The sequence below is a fragment of the Rhinopithecus bieti genome, unplaced genomic scaffold (assembly GCF_001698545.2).
Source record: "Rhinopithecus bieti isolate Rb0 unplaced genomic scaffold, ASM169854v2 scaffold_6907, whole genome shotgun sequence".
NCBI lineage: Eukaryota > Metazoa > Chordata > Mammalia > Primates > Cercopithecidae > Rhinopithecus > Rhinopithecus bieti.
The window spans coordinates 3,939,998-3,959,915 of NW_016805647.1; the positions used below are offsets into that span (position 1 = coordinate 3,939,998).

The 19,918-nt window shown below is 42.9% G+C and overlaps 1 protein-coding gene across 5 annotated transcripts in view; it reads right to left on the bottom strand.

Moving 5' to 3' along the window:
- Positions 1-15,471: 15,471 nt before the first annotated feature.
- Positions 15,472-19,918, bottom strand: part of SMAP2 (small ArfGAP2) — a 51,439-nt gene continuing 46,992 nt past the window's right edge. For all 5 annotated transcript variants that reach the window (XM_017873315.1, XM_017873319.1, XM_017873317.1 and 2 more), the window contains one exon: positions 15,472-16,834. In XM_017873315.1, the coding sequence (XP_017728804.1) occupies positions 16,709-16,834 (126 nt within the window). In that variant the 3' untranslated portion in view covers positions 15,472-16,708. The remainder of the gene's footprint in view (positions 16,835-19,918) is intronic.

A 19,918-nucleotide genomic window follows, 5' to 3' on the forward strand; every position in this document is an offset into this window, starting at 1 on the left:
GGCCAGACACGGTGGCTCATACATGTAATCCCAACACTTTAGGAGGCCGAGTTGGGCAGATCATCAGGTCAGGAGTTCAAGACCACCCTGGCCAACATAGTGAAACCCCATCTTTACTAAAAATACAAAAAATTAGCTGGGCGTGGTGATGGGTGCCTGTAATCCTAGCTACTCGGGAGACTGAGGCAAGAGAATCGCTTGAACCTGGGAAGTGGAGGTTGCAGTGAGCCGAGATCACACCTCTACACACTCCAGCTTGGACGACACAGCGAGACTCCATCTCAAAACAAAAAAAAATTTTTTCAGTTTTAAAAGGGGAAAAAAATTTGCTTATTAAAACTTTTTTTAAAAAAAAAAAAAAGGCCTTATTAAAAAAAAAAAAAGATTGGCTCAAGCTCAGGTGAGAGGATCGCTTGAGCCCAAGAGTTTGAGATCAGCCTGAGCAACATTGGGAGACTCCATCTTAAAAAAAATAAATAAACAAGGCCAGGCACGGTGACTCACACCTGTAATCCCAGGACTTTGGGAGGCCGAGGCGGGTGGATCACCTGAGGTCGGGAGTTCGAGACCAGCCTGACCAACATGGAGAAACCCCATCTCTACCAAAAATACAAAATTAGCCTGGCATGGTGGCGCATGCCTGTAATCCCAGCTACTCAGGAGGCTGAGGCAGGAGAATTGCTTGAACCCAGGAGGCGGATGTTGCAGTGAGCTGAGATTGCACCATTGTACTCCAGCCTGAGCAACAAGAGCAAAACTTTGTCTCAAAAAAAATTAAATTAAATTTTATAAATAAACAAAATTAGCCAGGCATGGTGGTGCATGCCTGTAGTCCCAGCTACTCAGAAGGCTGAGGTGGGAGGATCGCCTGAGCCCAGGAGGCCTAGGCTGCAGTGAGTCAAGACTGCGCCACTGCACTCTAGCCTGGGCAAGACCCTGTTTAAAAAAAAAAAAAAAGATGAGCTTCTGTGTTTCTATTTTTCACGACTGGAAACCCTAATTTATAAGTATGCATAGTGTGTAAAGGCAACATACTTAACTGTATTCTCTGATGGAATTATAAACTAACCAAAATTACGAGAAATTTTTGTTTAACAAACTGTATTTCAATAGGACATCTAATACAATATCTAGAATCTGTTCTTCAAAATGTGTCAAGTTATTTGGTCATGTCTCCAAAGATGGTGAGGAGAGGGTTCCTTATCTATTCATCTCTGCCATCGGATTCTGAAAACCCCAATGAAGACTTTTTCTTTTTTTTTGAGACAGAGTCTCGCTCTGTCAGCAGGTTGGAGTGCAATGGCGCAATCTCGGCTCACTGCAACCTCTGCCTCCCGGGTTCAAGCGATTCTCCTGCCTCAGCCTCCTGAGTAGCTGGGACTATAGGCACACACCACCATGCCCAGCTAATTTTTGTATTTTTAGTAGAGACGGGTTTCACCATGTTGGCCAGGATGGTCTCGATCTTTTGACCTCATGATCCACCCACCTCGGCCTCCCAAAGTGTTGGAATTACAGGCGTGAGCCACCACGCCCAGCCCAATGAAGACATTTATCAAGTCATTTAAGTGTCTCTTCATAATCTTCAACAATACAATTTCAGGGAGTTAATAACCGTATCATTTCAGTTCAGATGAGTTAAAAACCATATCATTCAAGCAAAAGGAACCTGACTCACCATTATAAAGAGGCATACCCCACAACTCCAGTTACACAACACTGTAATTTAATGCACTTGATCTCTCAAGTGGAAAACTGGTTTAAACCTTGCCTTGCAGGACTGAATTTAGATTGTTCACGTGATATAGCCAGTGCCAGTTAGGCACGTGCTATTATAAAAGGTATGTAATCCGGAAAGATAAAGATGTTTTAGCATCTTGAAGAGATAAATAGGGATTCTTCTGAGGGAAAACCAATGAGCTTCTGAACAAAATGAGAAGCTGCTTGAAATCATTGCCCATCTCATCACAGAACTGCGAAACAGAGAATTCAGTGACCCACTCTTATACGATTGTCAATTTTAACAGCTTTGTTAGGTATTTGCTTTAAACCTTCATGCCCAGGTTCTTCCTGTGCACAATCAGTAAACTTTATTCAAATCACTACCACTGTTCACATTTCCATTACAATCTCCAGCCTTACCCTTTAGAAATACCATTTTCATCACTGATTCATGATAGAATCAAAAGGAAATTCACATTATCAAGACTGACAGTGAGGTCCAGTTCCAATTTGCAATTATATATCCTCCTACATATTTTCTATGAATAATGATCGTCAACTTCCAGCAGAAGAATGCTGAAAACAACATAGGAGGAATTCACACTAGCACTCCGCATCATCTGTACTATCCATACTCCTAAGATGTATCATGGAAGGTTTAGTTACAGTAGCCAATGCTGTTTCTGTCCTGTGTATATCCTTGAGAACTTCCAGTGCCTCCAGCAAATGCCAGAGGCCAGTATCTGCATCTCTCTGCCAGAAGCTGGGCTGCCCCGAATATCTGAGAATTAATACTGACCATTCCACCATAGTCCCACCAACAGCCCTCAACCAATGACATTTGGGAGTTGGTATGAGAATGCCTGGTCTGCTCACCACTAGGTGGCATAATTCTGAATATTGTATTTTGCAGGTTCCCAGTTTCACTGAGATTAAGCTCCAGTCTCCTGCGATAGTAGCTAACTTCAAAGTGTATCCTTTATTGGTTATCTTCCTTTTCCTGTCTCATTTCCCCCTCTCCCTATTGATATTTCCTGTGTTTCCTAAATAAACTACTTGCACTGCAATCCTTAGGGTCTGCTTCTGAGATAACATAAACCAGGCAGTCACTGAATGCATGAACAATAAGCCTGTAAGTTATGGAGTTCTTGTAAGGTGAGTTATCATGTCTTACCAGCCTATACCACCCTCATCCCAAGGAATGACATCCTTGAAATTTCATCTTTAATGTGCCAGTTACATTTCTCTTAGTAATAAAAATGAATAAACAGACAATTCATCAAGGTATACATTTATAATTTGTATACTTTCCTTTATGTAGAATACACTTCAATTACACAGTTAAAGACATAAATACACAATAATTGAAATCATCTTTCAGAGTGACAGTCACCTCTGGTTCTGAGCTTCTGCTTCTAGTGAGTTCATTCAGTTTATAGGTCATCTTGCCACCCCACTTCATCTAGGATTTTGCTGGAATCCTTTCTCTTCAAAGAACAACCTTCACTAACACACAAGGGCAAACAGAAAGTTATTGCTCTTCTCTTGTCCTCCTCTCTGGAACAATCCTCCAGGATCTTGGGTCACTTTTCAGCTACTGGTTTCACTCGGAATGGGTACTCAAAGCTAATGCCCCTTCTCTCTCCTGGGAGACAATGGGACAGAACAAAGCCACACTCATCTTTCTTGCCTTAAGCTCCCACAAAATTAATAAACCAGACTGCAGTTTTTATGCTAATTTTAGGAGAGAGTCAGGGAAATTCAGAATTAAAGCTGTAGTTAACTTGGACTTTCCTAAAGAGAAAGTACCCAACAATGTAGGGCTTCACCAGGACAACAGTCCCCACCTTCATCCCACAGGTGCCCTTTTCTTTGAGAGACTTTCAGTCTACAATTCCCCTCCCTGGAAAACTGAATTCCTTCTCAAAAGAAGGGCCTCCTTCCCTGGCCTTTATTCCTTTCTATTCTCTGTCTTAAATTCTATTTAAAGGGAGTAGTTGGAACATACGCATTTAGCTCCCTCATCAAAAATCATTACTATAGAAAAAGGGATTTAAAGCCAGAGGCATGAACCCACAGGGACACATCGAGTGGAGAAGAAAAATAACAAAAACTTTTGGAAACTGGAAAACAAATAAATGAATGGTGACGGACTTATGAGTCCTGAAAAGGCTGAATCCTAAGTGGGCAGAGGGGAAAGACAAGAGGAACCCAACTTCCCTTGCAGAATCCTGAAAAGCAGAGAAATAGGTTGCCTGAAGTACCCCCTAAAAATGCGGAGTGAAAGCAATGCTGCAAATAGAACACAGGCCAGGCGCGGTGGCTCACGCCTGTAATCCCAACACTTTGGGAGGCCGAGGCGGGTGGATCACGAGGTCAGGAGATTGAGACCAGCCTGGGCAACATGGCAAAACCCCATCTCTACTAAAAACACAAAAAATGGCCGGGCGTGGTGGCTCACACCTGTAATCCCAGCACTTTGGGAGGCCAAGTGGGCAGATCACGAGGTCAGGAGATTGAGACCAGCCTGGGCAACATGGCAAAACCCCATCTCTACTAAAAACACAAAAAATGGCCGGGCGTGGTGGCTCACACCTGTAATCCCAGCACTTTGGGAGGCCAAGTGGGCAGATCACGAGGTCAGGAGATTGAGACCAGCCTGGGCAACATGGCAAAACCCCATCTCTACTAAAAACACAAAAAATGGCCGGGCGTGGTGGCTCACACCTGTAATCCCAGCACTTTGGGAGGCCAAGTGGGCAGATCACGAGGTCAGGAGATTGAGACCAGCCTGGGCAACATGGCAAAACCCCATCTCTACTAAAAACACAAAAAATGGCCGGGCGTGGTGGCTCACACCTGTAATCCCAGCACTTTGGGAGGCCAAGTGGGCAGATCACGAGGTCAGGAGATTGAGACCATCCTGGCTAACACAGTGAAACCCCGTCTCTACTAAAAACACACACAAAATTAGCCAGGCGTGGTGGCAGGCGCCTGTAGTCCCAGCTACTCCCGAGGCTGAGGCANCTCCCGAGGCTGAGGCAGGAGAATGGTGTGAACCTGGGAGGCGGAGTTTGCAGTGGACTGAGATTGCGCCACTGCACTCCAGCCTGAGTGACAGAGCCAGACTCCATCTCAAAACAAACAAACAAACAAACAAACAAACAACAACAAAACCACACACACAAAAAATTAGCCGGCCGGGCGCGGTGGCTCAAGCCTGTAATCCCAGCACATTGGGAGGCCGAGACGGGCAGATCACGAGGTCAGGAGATCGAGACCATCCTGGCTAACCCGGTGAAACCCCGTCTCTACTAAAAAATACAAAAAACTAGCTGGGCGCGGTGGCGGGCGCCTGTAGTCCCAGCTACTCGGGAGGCTGAGGCAGGAGAATGGCGAGACCAACCTGGCCAACATGGCAAAACCTGGTCTCTACTAAAACTACAAAAATTAGCCAGGCATGGTGGTACACGCCTGTAATCCCAGCTACTGGTGAGGTTGAGGCAGGAAAATCACTTGAACCTGGGAGGCAGAGATTGCAGTGAGCTGAGAATGCACCACTGCATTCTAGCTTGGGCGACAGTGGGAGACTCCGTCTCAAAACAAACAAAACAAAACAAAACTCCATCATTACCTGGTCCCCATATGAGCTCTGAGAAGCAGACAATAACATCATGGGTATCTGGGAATTAGTAATAGCTAACAGCTAGTGTCCACTTGTTGCCCAAGTGTTTGTATAGTTTCCCTAGTGTACAGCTATCCAGACAAAAATAGTAATACACATTTATCAAGAAAATGGTAATGATACACATTCTGTACTGACAGCACTTTTACCAGCTCCCTCCTCAGGATACATGGCCCCTCCATTATTGAATAGGCTCTGAATCTGCAAACTAGCTTAAGTCTCGCAAGAGAATATGGAGCTACATTTCTGTCTTGATATCTGCCTCCAAATCTGGATAAATTTTTGCCTATACAGATCAAGTAGGGCCTCAGTGATCTGCCATTTATCTAGGACCCTATCTCCAATTAACCACCTCCAAAGATCTTGGTATCCATTTTGAATACCATAAATTGCACGAGGGTCATCGTTAAAGGCTACTGTTGGAATCATTACAACTACGCTAAAAATAGGAATTACATGGGCATGGGCACGTAGTCCCACACCTGTAGTCCCAGCTACTCAGGAGACTGAAGTGGGAGGATCCCTTAAGCCTCAGGAGTTTGAGGGTGCAGTGAGTTACTGCACTTCAGCCTGGGTAACAGAGTGAGACCCTGTCAAAAAAAAAAAAAAAAAAAAAAAAACACAGAAGAAGGAAATATACTTCACCAACATTTTATGAACTCCTACTAAATCATGTTGTAATGATCCCAGTACTCTTGTGAACAAAGTATGCCTCAAGACTTTGGTAAAGGGAATGTCTTCAGGATCCTGCCAGGCAGGGATGGGTTGGGAAAAGGGATAACATAAACATATTTGGTAATTTGTTCCAGAATTATTCTTAAATTCCTTTCTCCACATTATACAAAGGCATTTCTGTCATCTCAGCTTTTAGAATAGATAGGCCAATATTATGTTCAGCTTTCTCTATGAAAAACATGCCCAGCTGCTAAACATAGGACATGAAATCCAAAATCTGTGGTAGGTGCATTCATATCAATAAATACCGCCAGACCTTAAATGACACCTTTCTCTTCTTGATTGAGCACTCAGTATTTTCCTAAGAATTCCTCATGGTTTTTTTTTTCTGATGACTGTGTAAGTCTCCTCCTCTGTGTACTTCCTGTTTGCTTCCTGGTGTGATATGATGTACCCAAAATACACTGATAAATTATTGAGAAAAATATTTAACTTCAACCTAATCAAGTTTCTAGACCTAACTTCCAGCTTCCAGGAAGATTAAAAAACACAGAACTTTCTACCAACTAATTGGCTTGAGCCCCTCAGAAAGTCATTCTCACGAGAAAAAAAAAAAAGGGGGGGGAGAGACACTGTTCGAAACTAAAGGAAACCGAATAGACATAATAACCACATGCAATGCATAAATCTAGACTGTATCTTGGTTTAAAAAGAAAAGCATCAAAAGACATTCTTAGGATAAATGGCAAAATTGAAAATGGACAGATTTTAGGTGATACAAAATTTAAGGGTGCAGGCTGGGTGTGGCGGCTCACGCCTGTAATCCCAGCACTTTGGGAGGCTGAGGTGGGTGGATTGCTTGAGGTCAGGAGTTTGAGACCAGCCTGGCCAACATGGTGAAACCTGGTCTCTACTAAAAATACAAAAATTAGCTGGACGTGGTGGCACACACCTGTAGTGCCAGCTACTCAGGAGGCTGAGGCAGGAGAATTGCTTGAACCTGGGAGGCAGAGGTTGCAATGAATTGAGATCGCCCCGCTGCACTCCAGCCTGGGCCCCAGAGAGAGACTCTGTCTCAAAAAAAAAGAAAAGAAAAGAAAAGAAAAATGTTTTTCAATCTTCCTAGAAGCTGGAAGTTAGGTCTAGAAACTTGATTAGGTTGAGGTTAAATATTTTTGTTAAGAATGTCACAGTTTATTTTGGGTACAACATATCACACTAGGAAGCAAACAGGAAGCACACAGAGGAGGAGACTTACATAGTCATCGGAAAAAAACATGAGGAATTCTTAGGAAAATATTGAGTGCTCAATCAAGAAGGGAAAGATGTCATTTAAGGTCTGGTGGTATTTACTGATACGAATGCACCTACCACAGATTTTGGATTTATTGTCCTATGTTTAGCCACTGTGCCCGGCCAACTGTAGTTTGATCATTCCCATTACTGTATAGTATTCTATTGCAGGAATATACTATAATCTATCCATTTTCCTGCTGCTGGGCATCTAGATTGTTTCCAGTTTGGAGCTATTATGAATGCTTCCAGAACATTCTTGTGCATGTCTTTTAATGCTCAAGTACATCTATTTCCACTTGGTATATATCTAGGAGCAGAATTGTTGGGTCATAGGGTTGTCTATCTAGCCAATGATACAATTAAACCATTCTCCAAGTAATCATGTCAATTTACACTCCTACTAGTTTCTGTTGCTCCACATTCTTGTCAACACTTAGAATGATCTTTTATTTTAGCCATTCTGGTAGGTATTTCATGATGTCTCGTGTTTTGTTTTGTTTTAATTTCCCTAACTACTAATGAGATTCAGCATTTCTTCAATGTTAGTCATTCTTCAAAGTCTTCAATGTTAGTCTTCTTGAGTGCCTATTGTGGTCTCTATTGCATATTTTTCTAATAAACTGTCTTTTTCTTATTTTGCTGGCATTCTTCATATATTCTGGATACAATGCCTTTATCATATGTGTTTCAAATATCTTATCTTACTCTGTGGCAAGCCTTTCTGCTCTCTTAGTGGAATCATAAATGTTCTTAATTTTAATCTAATCAACTTTATCAATCTAACCTTTATGATTAGTGCTTTTTAACTCCTAAGGCTTCTCCACATGGGCGTGATGATAGTCTCTCCTATTATCTTTTAGGAGCTTAATTTTTTAAAGTTTCACACTAGATCTACAATCTATGTAGAATTTATTTATTTATGTATTTTATTGATTTATTGAGATGGCGTCCTGCTCTCTCACCCAGGCTGGAGTGCAGTGGTGTGATCTCAGCTCACTGCAACCTCTGCTTCCTGGGTTTAAACGATCCTCTCGCTTCAGCCTCCTGAGTAGCTAGGATTAACAGGCACGTGCTACCACACCTGGCTAATTTTTGTATTTTTAGTAGAGATGTGGTTTCACCATGTTGGGCAGGTTGGTCTCGAATTCCTGGCCTCAAGTGATCCATCCTCCTTGGCCTCCCAAAGTGCTGGGATTACAACTGTGAGCCACTGTGCCCGGCCTAGAATTCATTTATTGTTATGGTATGAGGTAGGGGTCAACTTTCACTTTTTCTCTATGCTTATCTAATGTCCCAGTGTCTGTTCTTAAAAAGACTACCCTTAATCCATTGCATTGCATTGCCCCCTTCATAAATCAATATGTGCCTGGGGCTGTTTCTGGGTCCTGTATTCTATTCCAGTGGTTAATATGTCTATCCTGCACTGATTCCACACTGTCTTAATTACTGTAGTTTCATAAGAAATCTTAAAATCTGGTAGTGTAATCCTTTCAAATTTATTCTTTCATTTATTTACGTATTTATTTATTTTTAGATGGAGTTTCACTCTCGTTGCCCAGGCTGGAGTGCAATGGTACCATCTTGGCTCACTGCAACCTCTGCCTCCCAGGTTCAAGCGATTCTCTTACCTCAGCCTCCCGAGTAGCTGGGATTACAGGTATGTGGCACCATGCCCGGCTAATTTTGTATTTTTAGTAGAGATGAGGTTTCTCCATGTTGGTCAGGCTAATCTCAAACTCCCGACCTCAGGTGTTCCACCCACCTCAACCTCCCAAAGTGCTGGGATTAGAGGTGTGAGCCACTGTGCCCCGCCCAAATTTATTCTTTCTTTTTCCAAGATTGTCATGGCTATTCTAGATCCTTTGCATTTCCACATAAATTTTGAATCAGCTTTTNNAAAAAAAAAAAAAAAAACCTGGTGGAGAATTTTCACACAATTATGATGGATTCTTTTTCCATGAAGTTCTATAAATTTGTACTATGAGGCTTTAAGAATGCATACTGGTTTAGAACTGTAATATTTTCCTTGTGCATTGAACCTTTTATTACTACATAGAGTTCTTTTCTCTTTCTAATACAGGATGAGTATCCCTTATCCAAAATGCTTGACCAGAAGTGTTTCAGATTTTGGATTTTTTCATATTTAAGAATATTTACATATACATAATGATAATGAGATATCTTGGGAACAGGACACAAGTCTAAATATAAAATTCATTTATTTCATATACATCCTATACACATAGACTGAAGGAACTTTTTTTTTTTTTTTGAAACGGAGTCTTGCTCTGTCGCCCAGGCTGGGGTGCAGTGGCTGGATCTCAGCTCACTGCAAGCTCTGCCTCCCGGGTTGACGCCATTCTCCTGCCTCAGCCTCCCGAGTAGCTGGGACTACAGGCGCCCGCCACCTTGCCCGGCTAGTTTTTTGTATTTTTTAGTAGAGACGGGGTTTCACCGTATTAGCCAGGATGGTCTCGATCTCCTGACCTCGTGATCTGCCCGTCTCGGCCTCCCAAAAGTGCTGGGATTACAGGCTTGAGCCACCAGGCCCGGCCAACTGAAGGTAATTTTACACAATGTTTTAAATAATTTTGTGCAAGAAACAAAGTTTTGACTGTGACCCCATCACATGAGGTCAGGTGTGGAATTTTTCACTTGTGGTGTCGTGTCAGTGCTGATATTTTAGAGCATTTCGGATTTGAGTTTTCAGGTTAGGATGCTCAACCTGTAATGCTTTTTGTCTGAAAGTCTATTTTAAAAATATAAATATAAATGATATAAAGGATCCCCATTAACTTTTGGTTTTGCATTTGCCTGATCTTGCTTGTTCCATTCCTTTTATTTATTTTTATTTTTTATATTTTTTATTTTTTTCTTTTTTTTTTCCATTCCTTTATTTTAAACATTTTCCTATCCTTATGCTTCAGGAACGACTCAAAGAGACTTTCACTAAAGAAGCTTCCAAAGGATCTACTTCAGGTGAAGGAAAGTGATCTTAAAGAAAGGTCGAGATACCAGAAGGAATGGATTTTACTTTATTTTACTATTTTTTATTTTATTTTATTTATTTGAGATAGGGTCTCACTCTTTCACTCAGGCTGGAATGCAGTGGGGAGATCTCAGCTCATTGAAACCACAACCTCTGGGCTCAAGCAATCCTCCCGCCTTAGCCTCCCAAGGAGCTGGGACCAAGGCACACGCCACCACATTCAGCTAATTTTTTTAGAGAATGGTTTTTGCCACGATGCCCAGGCTGGTCTCAAACTCCTAAGACTCAAGTGATTGGCCTGCCACAGCTCCCCAAAGTGCTGGGATTACAGGCGTGAACCACTGCATCTGGCTAGGAATGGGTTTTTAAATTTTATTTATTATATTTTATTTTGGGACAGAGTCTCGCTCTGTCACCCAGGCTGGAGTGCAGTGGCGAGATCTTGGCTAACTGCAACCTTTGCCTCCAGGTTCAAGCGATTCTCCTGCCTCAGCCTCCCCAGTAACTGGGACTACAGGCGAACGCCACCCCGCATAGCGAATTTTTGTTTTTCTTTGAGACGGAGCCTCGCTCTGTCGCCCAGGCTGGAGTGCAGTGGCCAGATCTCAGCTCACTGCAAGCTCCGCCTCCCAGGTTCACACCATTCTCCTGCCTCAGCCTCCCGAGTAGCTGGGACTACAGGCGCCCGCCACCTCGCCCAGCTAGTTTTTTGTACTTTTTTAGTAGAGACAGGGTTTCACTGTGTTAGCCAGGATGGTCTCGATCTCCTGACCTCGTGATCTACCCACCTCGGCCTCCCAAAGTCTGGGATTACTGGCCCGGCCTTTTTTATTTATTTACATTTATTTATTTTTTTATTTAAGATGGAGTTTCGCTCTTGTTGCCCAGGTTGGAGTGCAATGGCGCGATCTCGGCTCACTGCAACCTTCGCCTCATGGGTTCAAGCGATTCTCCTTTCTCAGCGTCCTGAGTAACTGGGACTACAGGTGCCTGCCACCACACCTGGCTCATTTTTGTATTTTTAGTAGAGACAGGGTTTCATCATCTTGGCCAGGATGGTCTCAAACCTCTGACCTCATGATCCACCCGCCTCGGTCTCCCAAAGTGCTGGGAGAACAGGCGTGACCCACTGCACACGGCTAGGAATGGATTTTAAAAGTGCAATCTAACAATGTCAGTATTACAAATTTATTTATTCCATTTACATTGTATTTTTTGTATTTAGACTTGTTTCAATCATACTACTTTTTAATTCAGTTTGGTCCACTTTTCTGAGCTTTAAAAAAAAAAAAAAATCTTACCCTGCCTTTTCTTGGGGACAAGAGGATGGTTGATATTTTGATTATTTGCATTTTCTAATTTTTCCCTCTTTATTGGCTTGGAATTTACATGCTCTGTTTCTATTCTTAAATCTTACCAGGTTTATTTAATTTTATAGAGCCTGTTTCTCTACTTTACAACTGCTTCAATCCACCCTTCAACTCACTATAATCTGGTTTCTGGCCCTAACATTCCAACTGAAGTTTACCGTTTCCAAATGCTAAATTCAGTAGTCCTTTTACCAATCCTTCTCGCTCTAGATTTTCCTGCTGATTTGATGTTTGTGATCATCCCTTTTTCTAGATAGTATAGTTCCTAGGGTTCCTTGACATTGTACTTTCCTAGAGTTTTGTTTTGTTTTGCATAACTTTCTGACTATTCCTCCTCATCCCCATTCCACCTCCTCTCCTTCTTGGGCCTTTCCTCCTTAACTTCTATTAAAAATAAATATTTCCCCACAAATTGTCCCAGCCCACTGCTGTTATTTTACAAACCCACCTTAGGTGATTCCCACCCATCTCCTATTGTATCAGTTACCACCTCCATGGGCTAACTCACAAATTAATTTCTCCAGCCTGACCTCTTCCTTGAACTTCAGACTCTTAAATCCAATTTAAATCCAGGTCAGCCAGACCTGGATATAACATAGGCAACACAATTTCAACAAGCCCAAAACCAAACTCCTAATTATCTACTTCTCCCTTCCTAGAGAAAAGCCAGCTTCTCTTCCTTCTGTAAATTCTTTCACATAATCTAGAAACATGGGAGATTTGACTGCTTCCTCCCTCTCCATCCCACATCTTATCCAATACTGACACCTCCCAACTCTACCTCCTAAAGCACCTTGTCTAGCCCTGGGCCCACAGTCCGCATGCGGCCCAGGATGGCTTTGAATGAGGCCCAACACAAATTCATAAAACATTATGAGGGCCGGGCTTGGTGGCTCAGGCCTGTAATCCTAACACTTTGGGAGGCTGAGGTTGGGTGGATTGCCTGAGCTCAGGAGTTCAAGACCAGCCTGGGCAACACAGTGAAACCCCATCTCTACTAAAACACAAAAGAAATTAGCCGGGTGTGGCGGCATGCGCCTGTAGTCCCAGCTACTCGGGAGGCTGAGGCAGGAGAATTGCTGGAACCAGGGAGGCAGAGGCTGCAGTGAGCCGAGAGTCAGCCTGGGCGACAGAGTGAGACTCCATCTCTACAAAACAAACAAACAAAACAACAAGAACAAAAAATTATGTTTTTTTTTTTTTTTAGCTCATCAGATATCACATTTTATCAGTATTTTACATGTGGGCCAAGACAATTCTTCCAATGTGGCCCAGGGAAGCCAAAAGATAGGATACTCCTGTCCTAAAGAATTCTTCTGGTTGCTTTTCCCCAAATAGTATTCTATGGTTATTAGATATACCAGAGAAATTGACTCCATGGTAAAATAAGTGTTGGTAAGTGCTAGAAAACTAAGAAAAAGGTCTACTACAGGACTTTTCAAAGAGATTACTTTGTAGATACTATATTCTAGATATGAAGCGATATAATCTAGTCTTTTCTATGCTTATTTTAGCATTTTTGTGGAACACCTTTTAGCATCTCACATGCCTCATGATCAATCATTAACTGCTACTCTAAGCCCCTCCATTCTCCCCTACCCCCACCACCACAGCCCTAGGTCAGCTCTTGCCATTTCTGGTTCCCTACCTCTGGTCTTGTTTCCTCAAATGTGCTGTTCATAGTGATGCAAGAGTGAGCTATCTAAAACTCAAATCTACGAAGTCTCTCCACCACTCATACTTCGGGCTAAACTCCTTCATAGGGTGTGGAAAGGCCCCCCAACCTGGTCCAGCTCCACCTCTCCCACAGTACACCACACTCACATCATCCCTAGAAATATGTTTGTACCTCTCAAAATGTTCCATGCTCTTGTAGGTTTCTATATCCTTATTCACATGACACTATTTGTCTGGAATATTCTTCTCCACACCAATTCATTGGTTAACTGCTACTTCTCCCTTTAAGACTCAGCTCAAGTGCCACTCTCTTCAGGAAGGTTTCCTGACTGGGCTAAGTCTCCCCTCACCTCAGCTCCCATTATCCACCTGTATAGGAAATTACAGGCTGGACACAGTGGCCCACGCTTGTAATCCCAGCACTATGGGAGGACGATGTGGGAGGATCACAGGAACTCACCTGGGCAACTTGTCTCTACAAAAAAATAAAATAAAATTAGCCCAGTGTGGTGGTGCACACCTTTGGTCCCAGCTACTTGGGGAGGCTGAAGTTGGGAGGACTGTGTAAGCCCAGGAGGTCAAGGCTGCAGTGAGCCATGATCACACCACTGCACTCCAGCTTGGGTGACAGAGCGAGACTCTGTCTCAAAAACAAAAACAGAAAAAAGAAATTATAAATTTGCTGCCCCATGAGACCATGAGCTTCTTAAAAGCAGAAACTATCTCAGCTTCATCTTTTTCATCCTTCTCAACCTCTACATGCTGATGGGTTCCCAGACTCAGTTCTCTTCTATTTTCTCAAGTGACTTCAACCGCTCTCATGGCTTTACATAACACCCGTATCCTCACGACTCCCAAACTAATGCCCCCAAACTATTTCCAACTCTTTCCAGATCTCTACGGACTGGCTGCGTCTTCAGGTCTCAGTCCAAATGTAACCTTCTCCTGACCACTCCGTCCAAATGGCCCCATACCCACTCTCTCCCCTTGTCTTATACTGTCTGAATTAAATCTATTTGTTTATTATCCATTTCTCCTACCACACTACCCTATGAGATTGGAGAGTTTTTATTCACTGCTTTGTCTCTAGAGCCTAAAACAGTGTTTGGCACATTACTGACACTTACTAAATGTTTGTCAAATGAGCTACTGCCTAACACAGATCTGGCATGCAATACCTGCTAATACCTGAGTGCTTACTAAGTGCCCAATAGTGTGCTAAATATACCACAGGAACTGCTTATTATCCTATTACCATCGTCCCTATTTTACCCGGAGACACAGGAGTTCAGTAGTTTGCTCAGCGTAGGAAGGGATAGGAACACTGGCAGCCTGACCCAGAGCCGACTTTCCTAGTCACTGAGCTGTCCTCCCACTTACATCTGTAAGGACTCAAAGCGTGTACTCAAAGGAAAGAAGGGAGGAAGGGTCCAAAGATCACATCTGTTGAGAGCAGAAAGGGAGTCAAAGGGAGAAGGAAACAGACTAAAGACGGTCTTCTTTCTTCCCTTTGTATTTCGTACTGCCCCCAGGAATGAGTGTCCTGTTTCTGATTCCTGACACTGATTTGGAAGGCCCAGTTCCGATAGCTCAGAGAGGGGTGAGTTACCTTTACCAGCCAAAGCTACTGCTCTCTCGGCAGAGAGGAATTTCAATTCACTACTTCATTGCCATGGCATAGGGAAAGAACAAGGGGCTGGAAATCCAGACACTTGGAGGCTACTGCCGGCTCTGCCCAGGGTTCTCTAGTGGACATCAGCCAACCATGTCCTTTCTCCGTGTCTCAGTTTCTCCATCTGTGGGGGAAAGGCATGCCGCTCTGATGTTCTGTGACTCTAGCAGGTGCCCATCTTCGGAGTTCCCTCAGCTCACAGCTCTAGATGCCAGTGGAGAGAGGCCCCCTTTCTGACTGCTGGAGCCTGGGCCTCGCCCTTGGGTATGAGAAGTACAGAATTTTCCAAAATACAGTAAATGAAAGAACTGCCTTTGGAAAACAGAAAACCTGAGTGTAACGCACCCTCCTCCAAGAGTGACGCACAGTAATGGCCAAGCAAACAGTCCTTCCCTGCAATATTTATTAAGGAATTTACACATACACAGGAGAAAGGCAGCCAGGAACTGTAGTTCCCACACATGAAATCTTTTAAGCAAAGTTTTCTTGTCTGAATTTTCAAGTGGGGTGAACAATGACTGAGAGGAAAGCTGTCCCGGCCCTCTGCCTCGTACACCTGGGAATGGTGGGGAAACAGAGCACCCTGGATACATAGGCATGAAAGAGTGATCAGCAGACTGGAAGAAGGGAAGGTAGAAAGGGAGTTATCAATGACATGGCATTTTTTAAACCGTAAGAAAAACACAACAGTTTTAGGCTGCTGATAAATTAACTCCTCTCTGTTGTAAACCTAAAACTAAACAAAAACAAAAATACCCAGAGCAGATGGGGAGAGGATGGGAGGCGGAACACACACACACACACACACACACACACACTCACTCTCACGTGCACACACAAGCAGTACACGTTAAGCTCTGCATTCCCACTCTAGGGGTTTGTCCTCCAGCCACGGAGCCAGATCCTACTGAAGGCAGGTGGGAGGCGGGAAGGGATGTGTGTCTGTGTGTGGGATCTTCATAAAGTCTTTGGTGCTAATAAAGGCTGACTGAAGCAGCAAGTCCTGAAGCCCCAGATCCGGAAAGCAACTCAGGGTGAAGAGAGTAGTATTTTTGCTCATCCTCATAGGAGGGGGCTTGCCTCACCCCAGGGCTAGGGTCAAACTGACCCAGGACCCAGGGAGTATTTAATTTGATTTCAGTACTTGCTTCATTCCCATAAATCATGAGAACATGATGCTTCCCCTTCAAATTTAAACACTTAGAAACAGCTTATTAACACATACAGAAGGACCTCTAAGCTTTCCCCTGTTTGCCTAATACACAACACCTACAGACCCTTCTGAGAGTCTGAGGAGCTTTAACCTTGAGGGAAGGTACTCAAAGGTGTGCACGTTTCTCCCACAGTTTAAGTGCCTTCTGCCAACAACTTCTAAGGTGTTGGTGCCAGGAGAGGACTGGGGAGGACGCTGGGATGGCTATGGGGCATGTACAACATAAAGCAACAGAGAGGTCTTCATGTTTGGGAAGTGGCTGGGCAGGATGCCAAACCCCAAATGACTTATTGAGCAATTTCTAAACCAAACAGAGAGGTAGGAAAAGAGGATGGGGGTCAGGGATGGAGGCTGTGGAAAGGGGAGAGCGAGGGCTGAAGAGAATGGCAGCCATACAGGTGTTTTGTTTTTATTTCCACATCTGAGGACTGAGAGTCTGATTTGCTGCCTGTCCACTTCCGCCGCTCATTGACTGTCCATAGTTCATCATGCCATTGGCTCCATAGAAGTTCATCCCAGCCATCTGCTGGGTCATCTGAAAGGGAGAGAGGAGACTTTCAGACCAGGCTGTGGGCATTCTACCAATTAGTGCAAAAGGCAAAGTGGGAGTTCCTTTCTCTGCCAGGATGGGGAGAATGAGACACAGGGAAACTCTGTTATGGAAGTAAACCCTGGACCTTAGCAGTCAGATCATTTCAAGGCCATGTACATGAATGACTTTTTGGGAGTGCAATGTTGACAGAGACTAAAGCTCAGGGAGGGAAAGAAGGCATCCTGGCATCTGGATCTAGTTGACAGAAAATCAGCATGAGTTCCTCTCTTTTTCCTTTCCAGTCCCTCATCGTAAATAAAAGGGGCCTATTGTTAACTTGCCTGGCCAATCCTAAAAGCTGAAAGGAAAGCCCCCTCCCCAGTGCTCCCGCCTCATCTTCAGCACAGCTATTACTGTCAGTGTCAGGGAAAGCGCTTGGGCAGGCTCTTTCATTTGCAGAAGGGGAAAAAAAGGAACTGGACTGTTCGAAATGAACAAAGGCAGGGGGTAAAAAAGACTAATGTGTCTTCAGTGTATGAGAAGGGAAGGAGCTAGAAGAAAAGTCAGTGGAATAAGGCCTCGGGCAGGATAGGGCAGGGGTCCTTCATGAATTTGATGGAAAGACTGGCCCCTAGCAGTGAACAGAAAATACTTTATGGAGAAAATGCCTTGAATTTCCTGAGCCTAAACATTTGCTGATATAAATTCTTTTCTTTACCCAACTTTTAAAGTAAATTCAAACTTACATAAAAGTTGAAAGGAATAGTACAATAAAACCCATATATCTTTCTTCCTTAAAATTCACCACTGTTAACAATTGCCATATTGTTCTCCTCTCTCACTTATATAAAAACTTACATTGTTTTTTGATGAGCAATCAAAGCCACAGATTTAAAAAAAAAAAAAAAAAAAAAAAAAGCTGGCAGCTATCGCGAATTTCACTCCTAGTCAGGAGGTCGCTTCGTAAGAACGAACACTTTAACAGAACAACAAAACCATGAAACACTCCAGAATTTAACATTAACACAATATTCTAATGTACATGGCATTTCATTTTCAGATCTCGAGTTCCTTAATCGAAACAGTTTTCCCTACCACTTCCTCCTATTTCTTCCTGACACTGACATTTTTAAAAAACCCAGGACAGGTTATTTTTGTAGCACATCCCACAGTTTGGATCATGCTTCTCATAATTGGGTCCCAGGTTAAATATTTTTGGCAAGATTCCATGGAGGAGATACGATGGTCTTTCTTAGGTACAAAATATCAGGAAGCAACATGATTATTACTTTGTTCCATTGCCGGTAAATTTGATCACTTGGCTAAGGTAAGTGGCTATATTTCTTTCATTATAATTAATAAAAATCTGAAGGGCATTTCTTGCAAATGTGGGAATCCTTTGTTCTTTTTTTAACCAATTACTATCATTCTTCTGTAAATGAAGGCTTTTTTCCCTCCATTCCACATCCGGGTTTTTAAAAAATATCACCATGGACTCAATGGGTTTTTTTTTTTTTCCATTGCAGTGCTGTCAATAATCCATTACTGTTGTTAGTCTTTTGATGTTCAAATTGTCTCACATTTTGGCCAGCAGAGCCACTGGAAGTGGCTCCATGTGTCCCCTCTGACATATTCAACATCAGACTTACAGCATTCCATTACTTTATTGTAAATATAAAATGAAACAATTGAAAAATAAGCGAATTAAATCTCCACTATGAATAGCTAGAAAATAACAAAGCAAGACCCATAGAAAGCATAATGGAAGATACACCAAAATTGAGGTGGAAAACAGAAAAATTAGCCCACCAATAAATCAAAATCCTGGTTCTTTGAAAAAAATTAATGAGACTGCTTGGCATAACTTTTGATAAATTTGAAAACCTCGGTGAAATGGTAAAATCTAGGTAAAATACAGTTTTCCAAATTGACTTCCATAGAAGAAACCAGAGAAATGTACAAAGATTTGCTACAAAGGAAGCATAGGACCCCACAAACTTCACACAGGAATTCCACAAACCTTCAAAGACAGTACTAACATAAACTATTCTGGACCACAGAGAAACAAAAACATAAAAATACTTTTTATAAGTAAAGGATAACCTGATAAAGATAGCATATACAATGCACATGTGCAGTACACATGCACCATACCACTCTCTGGTATTGCTTGCCTTGGTTTTCATGTAAATCACTTTGTATTTCTTTGTACCTAGTACAAAACTATGTTGCATTGTGAGCCAATTTGAACATCATTTTTCCTTCTGATAAAGTAGTTCCTACTGATATGACTGGTATGTTTGGTCTATTCCATCATATTATACTTTTTAACTGTGGTTTATGTATTTCTGTACTTTGTAGTCTGTTTTTAAAAATTCTCAGCGGGGTGCAGTGGCTCATGCCTGTAATCCCAGCACTTTGAGAGGCCAATGCGGGTAGATCACTTCAGGTCAGAAGTTGTGAGACTAGCCTGCCATCATGGTGAACCCCATCTACACTAAAAAATAAAAAATAAATTAGCCAGGTGGTGGTGGTGGGTGCCTGTAAATCCCACCTACTCAGGAGGCCTGAGGGCCAGGAAAATCACTTGAACCCGGAGGTGGAGGTGCAGTGAGCCGAGATTGTCCACTGGACTCCAGCCTGGGCGACAGAGTGAGACTCTGTCTCAGAAAAGAAAAGAAAAAGGGAGAGGGAGGATGGGAAAAAGGAGAGGGGAGATGGAAAGGAGATGGGAATGGCAGAAGGGAGAAGGGAGAGGGAAGGAGAGGGGAACGGGAGAGGGGAAAGGAGAGGAGGGAGGAAAGGAGGGAAGGGAAGGGAGGGGATAGGGGAAGAGGAAGGGAAAGGGAAAGGGAAGGGGAAGGGGAAAGGGAAGCGGAAGGGGAAAGGGAAGGGAAGGGAAAATTATCTTGGTATTCAGAACATCCCACGTTTGTTTTAGTGATTACCTTTATACTAATACTTTTTAGCAATGTCCTTGGTCTGCTTTTTCCTTATTCAAGCTTCCATGTTTTGGTTTGTCAGCTTATTACATCCTTTGACTTGTACTTATTTCCCATACAATATTTATTATTCAACTTTTCTCCC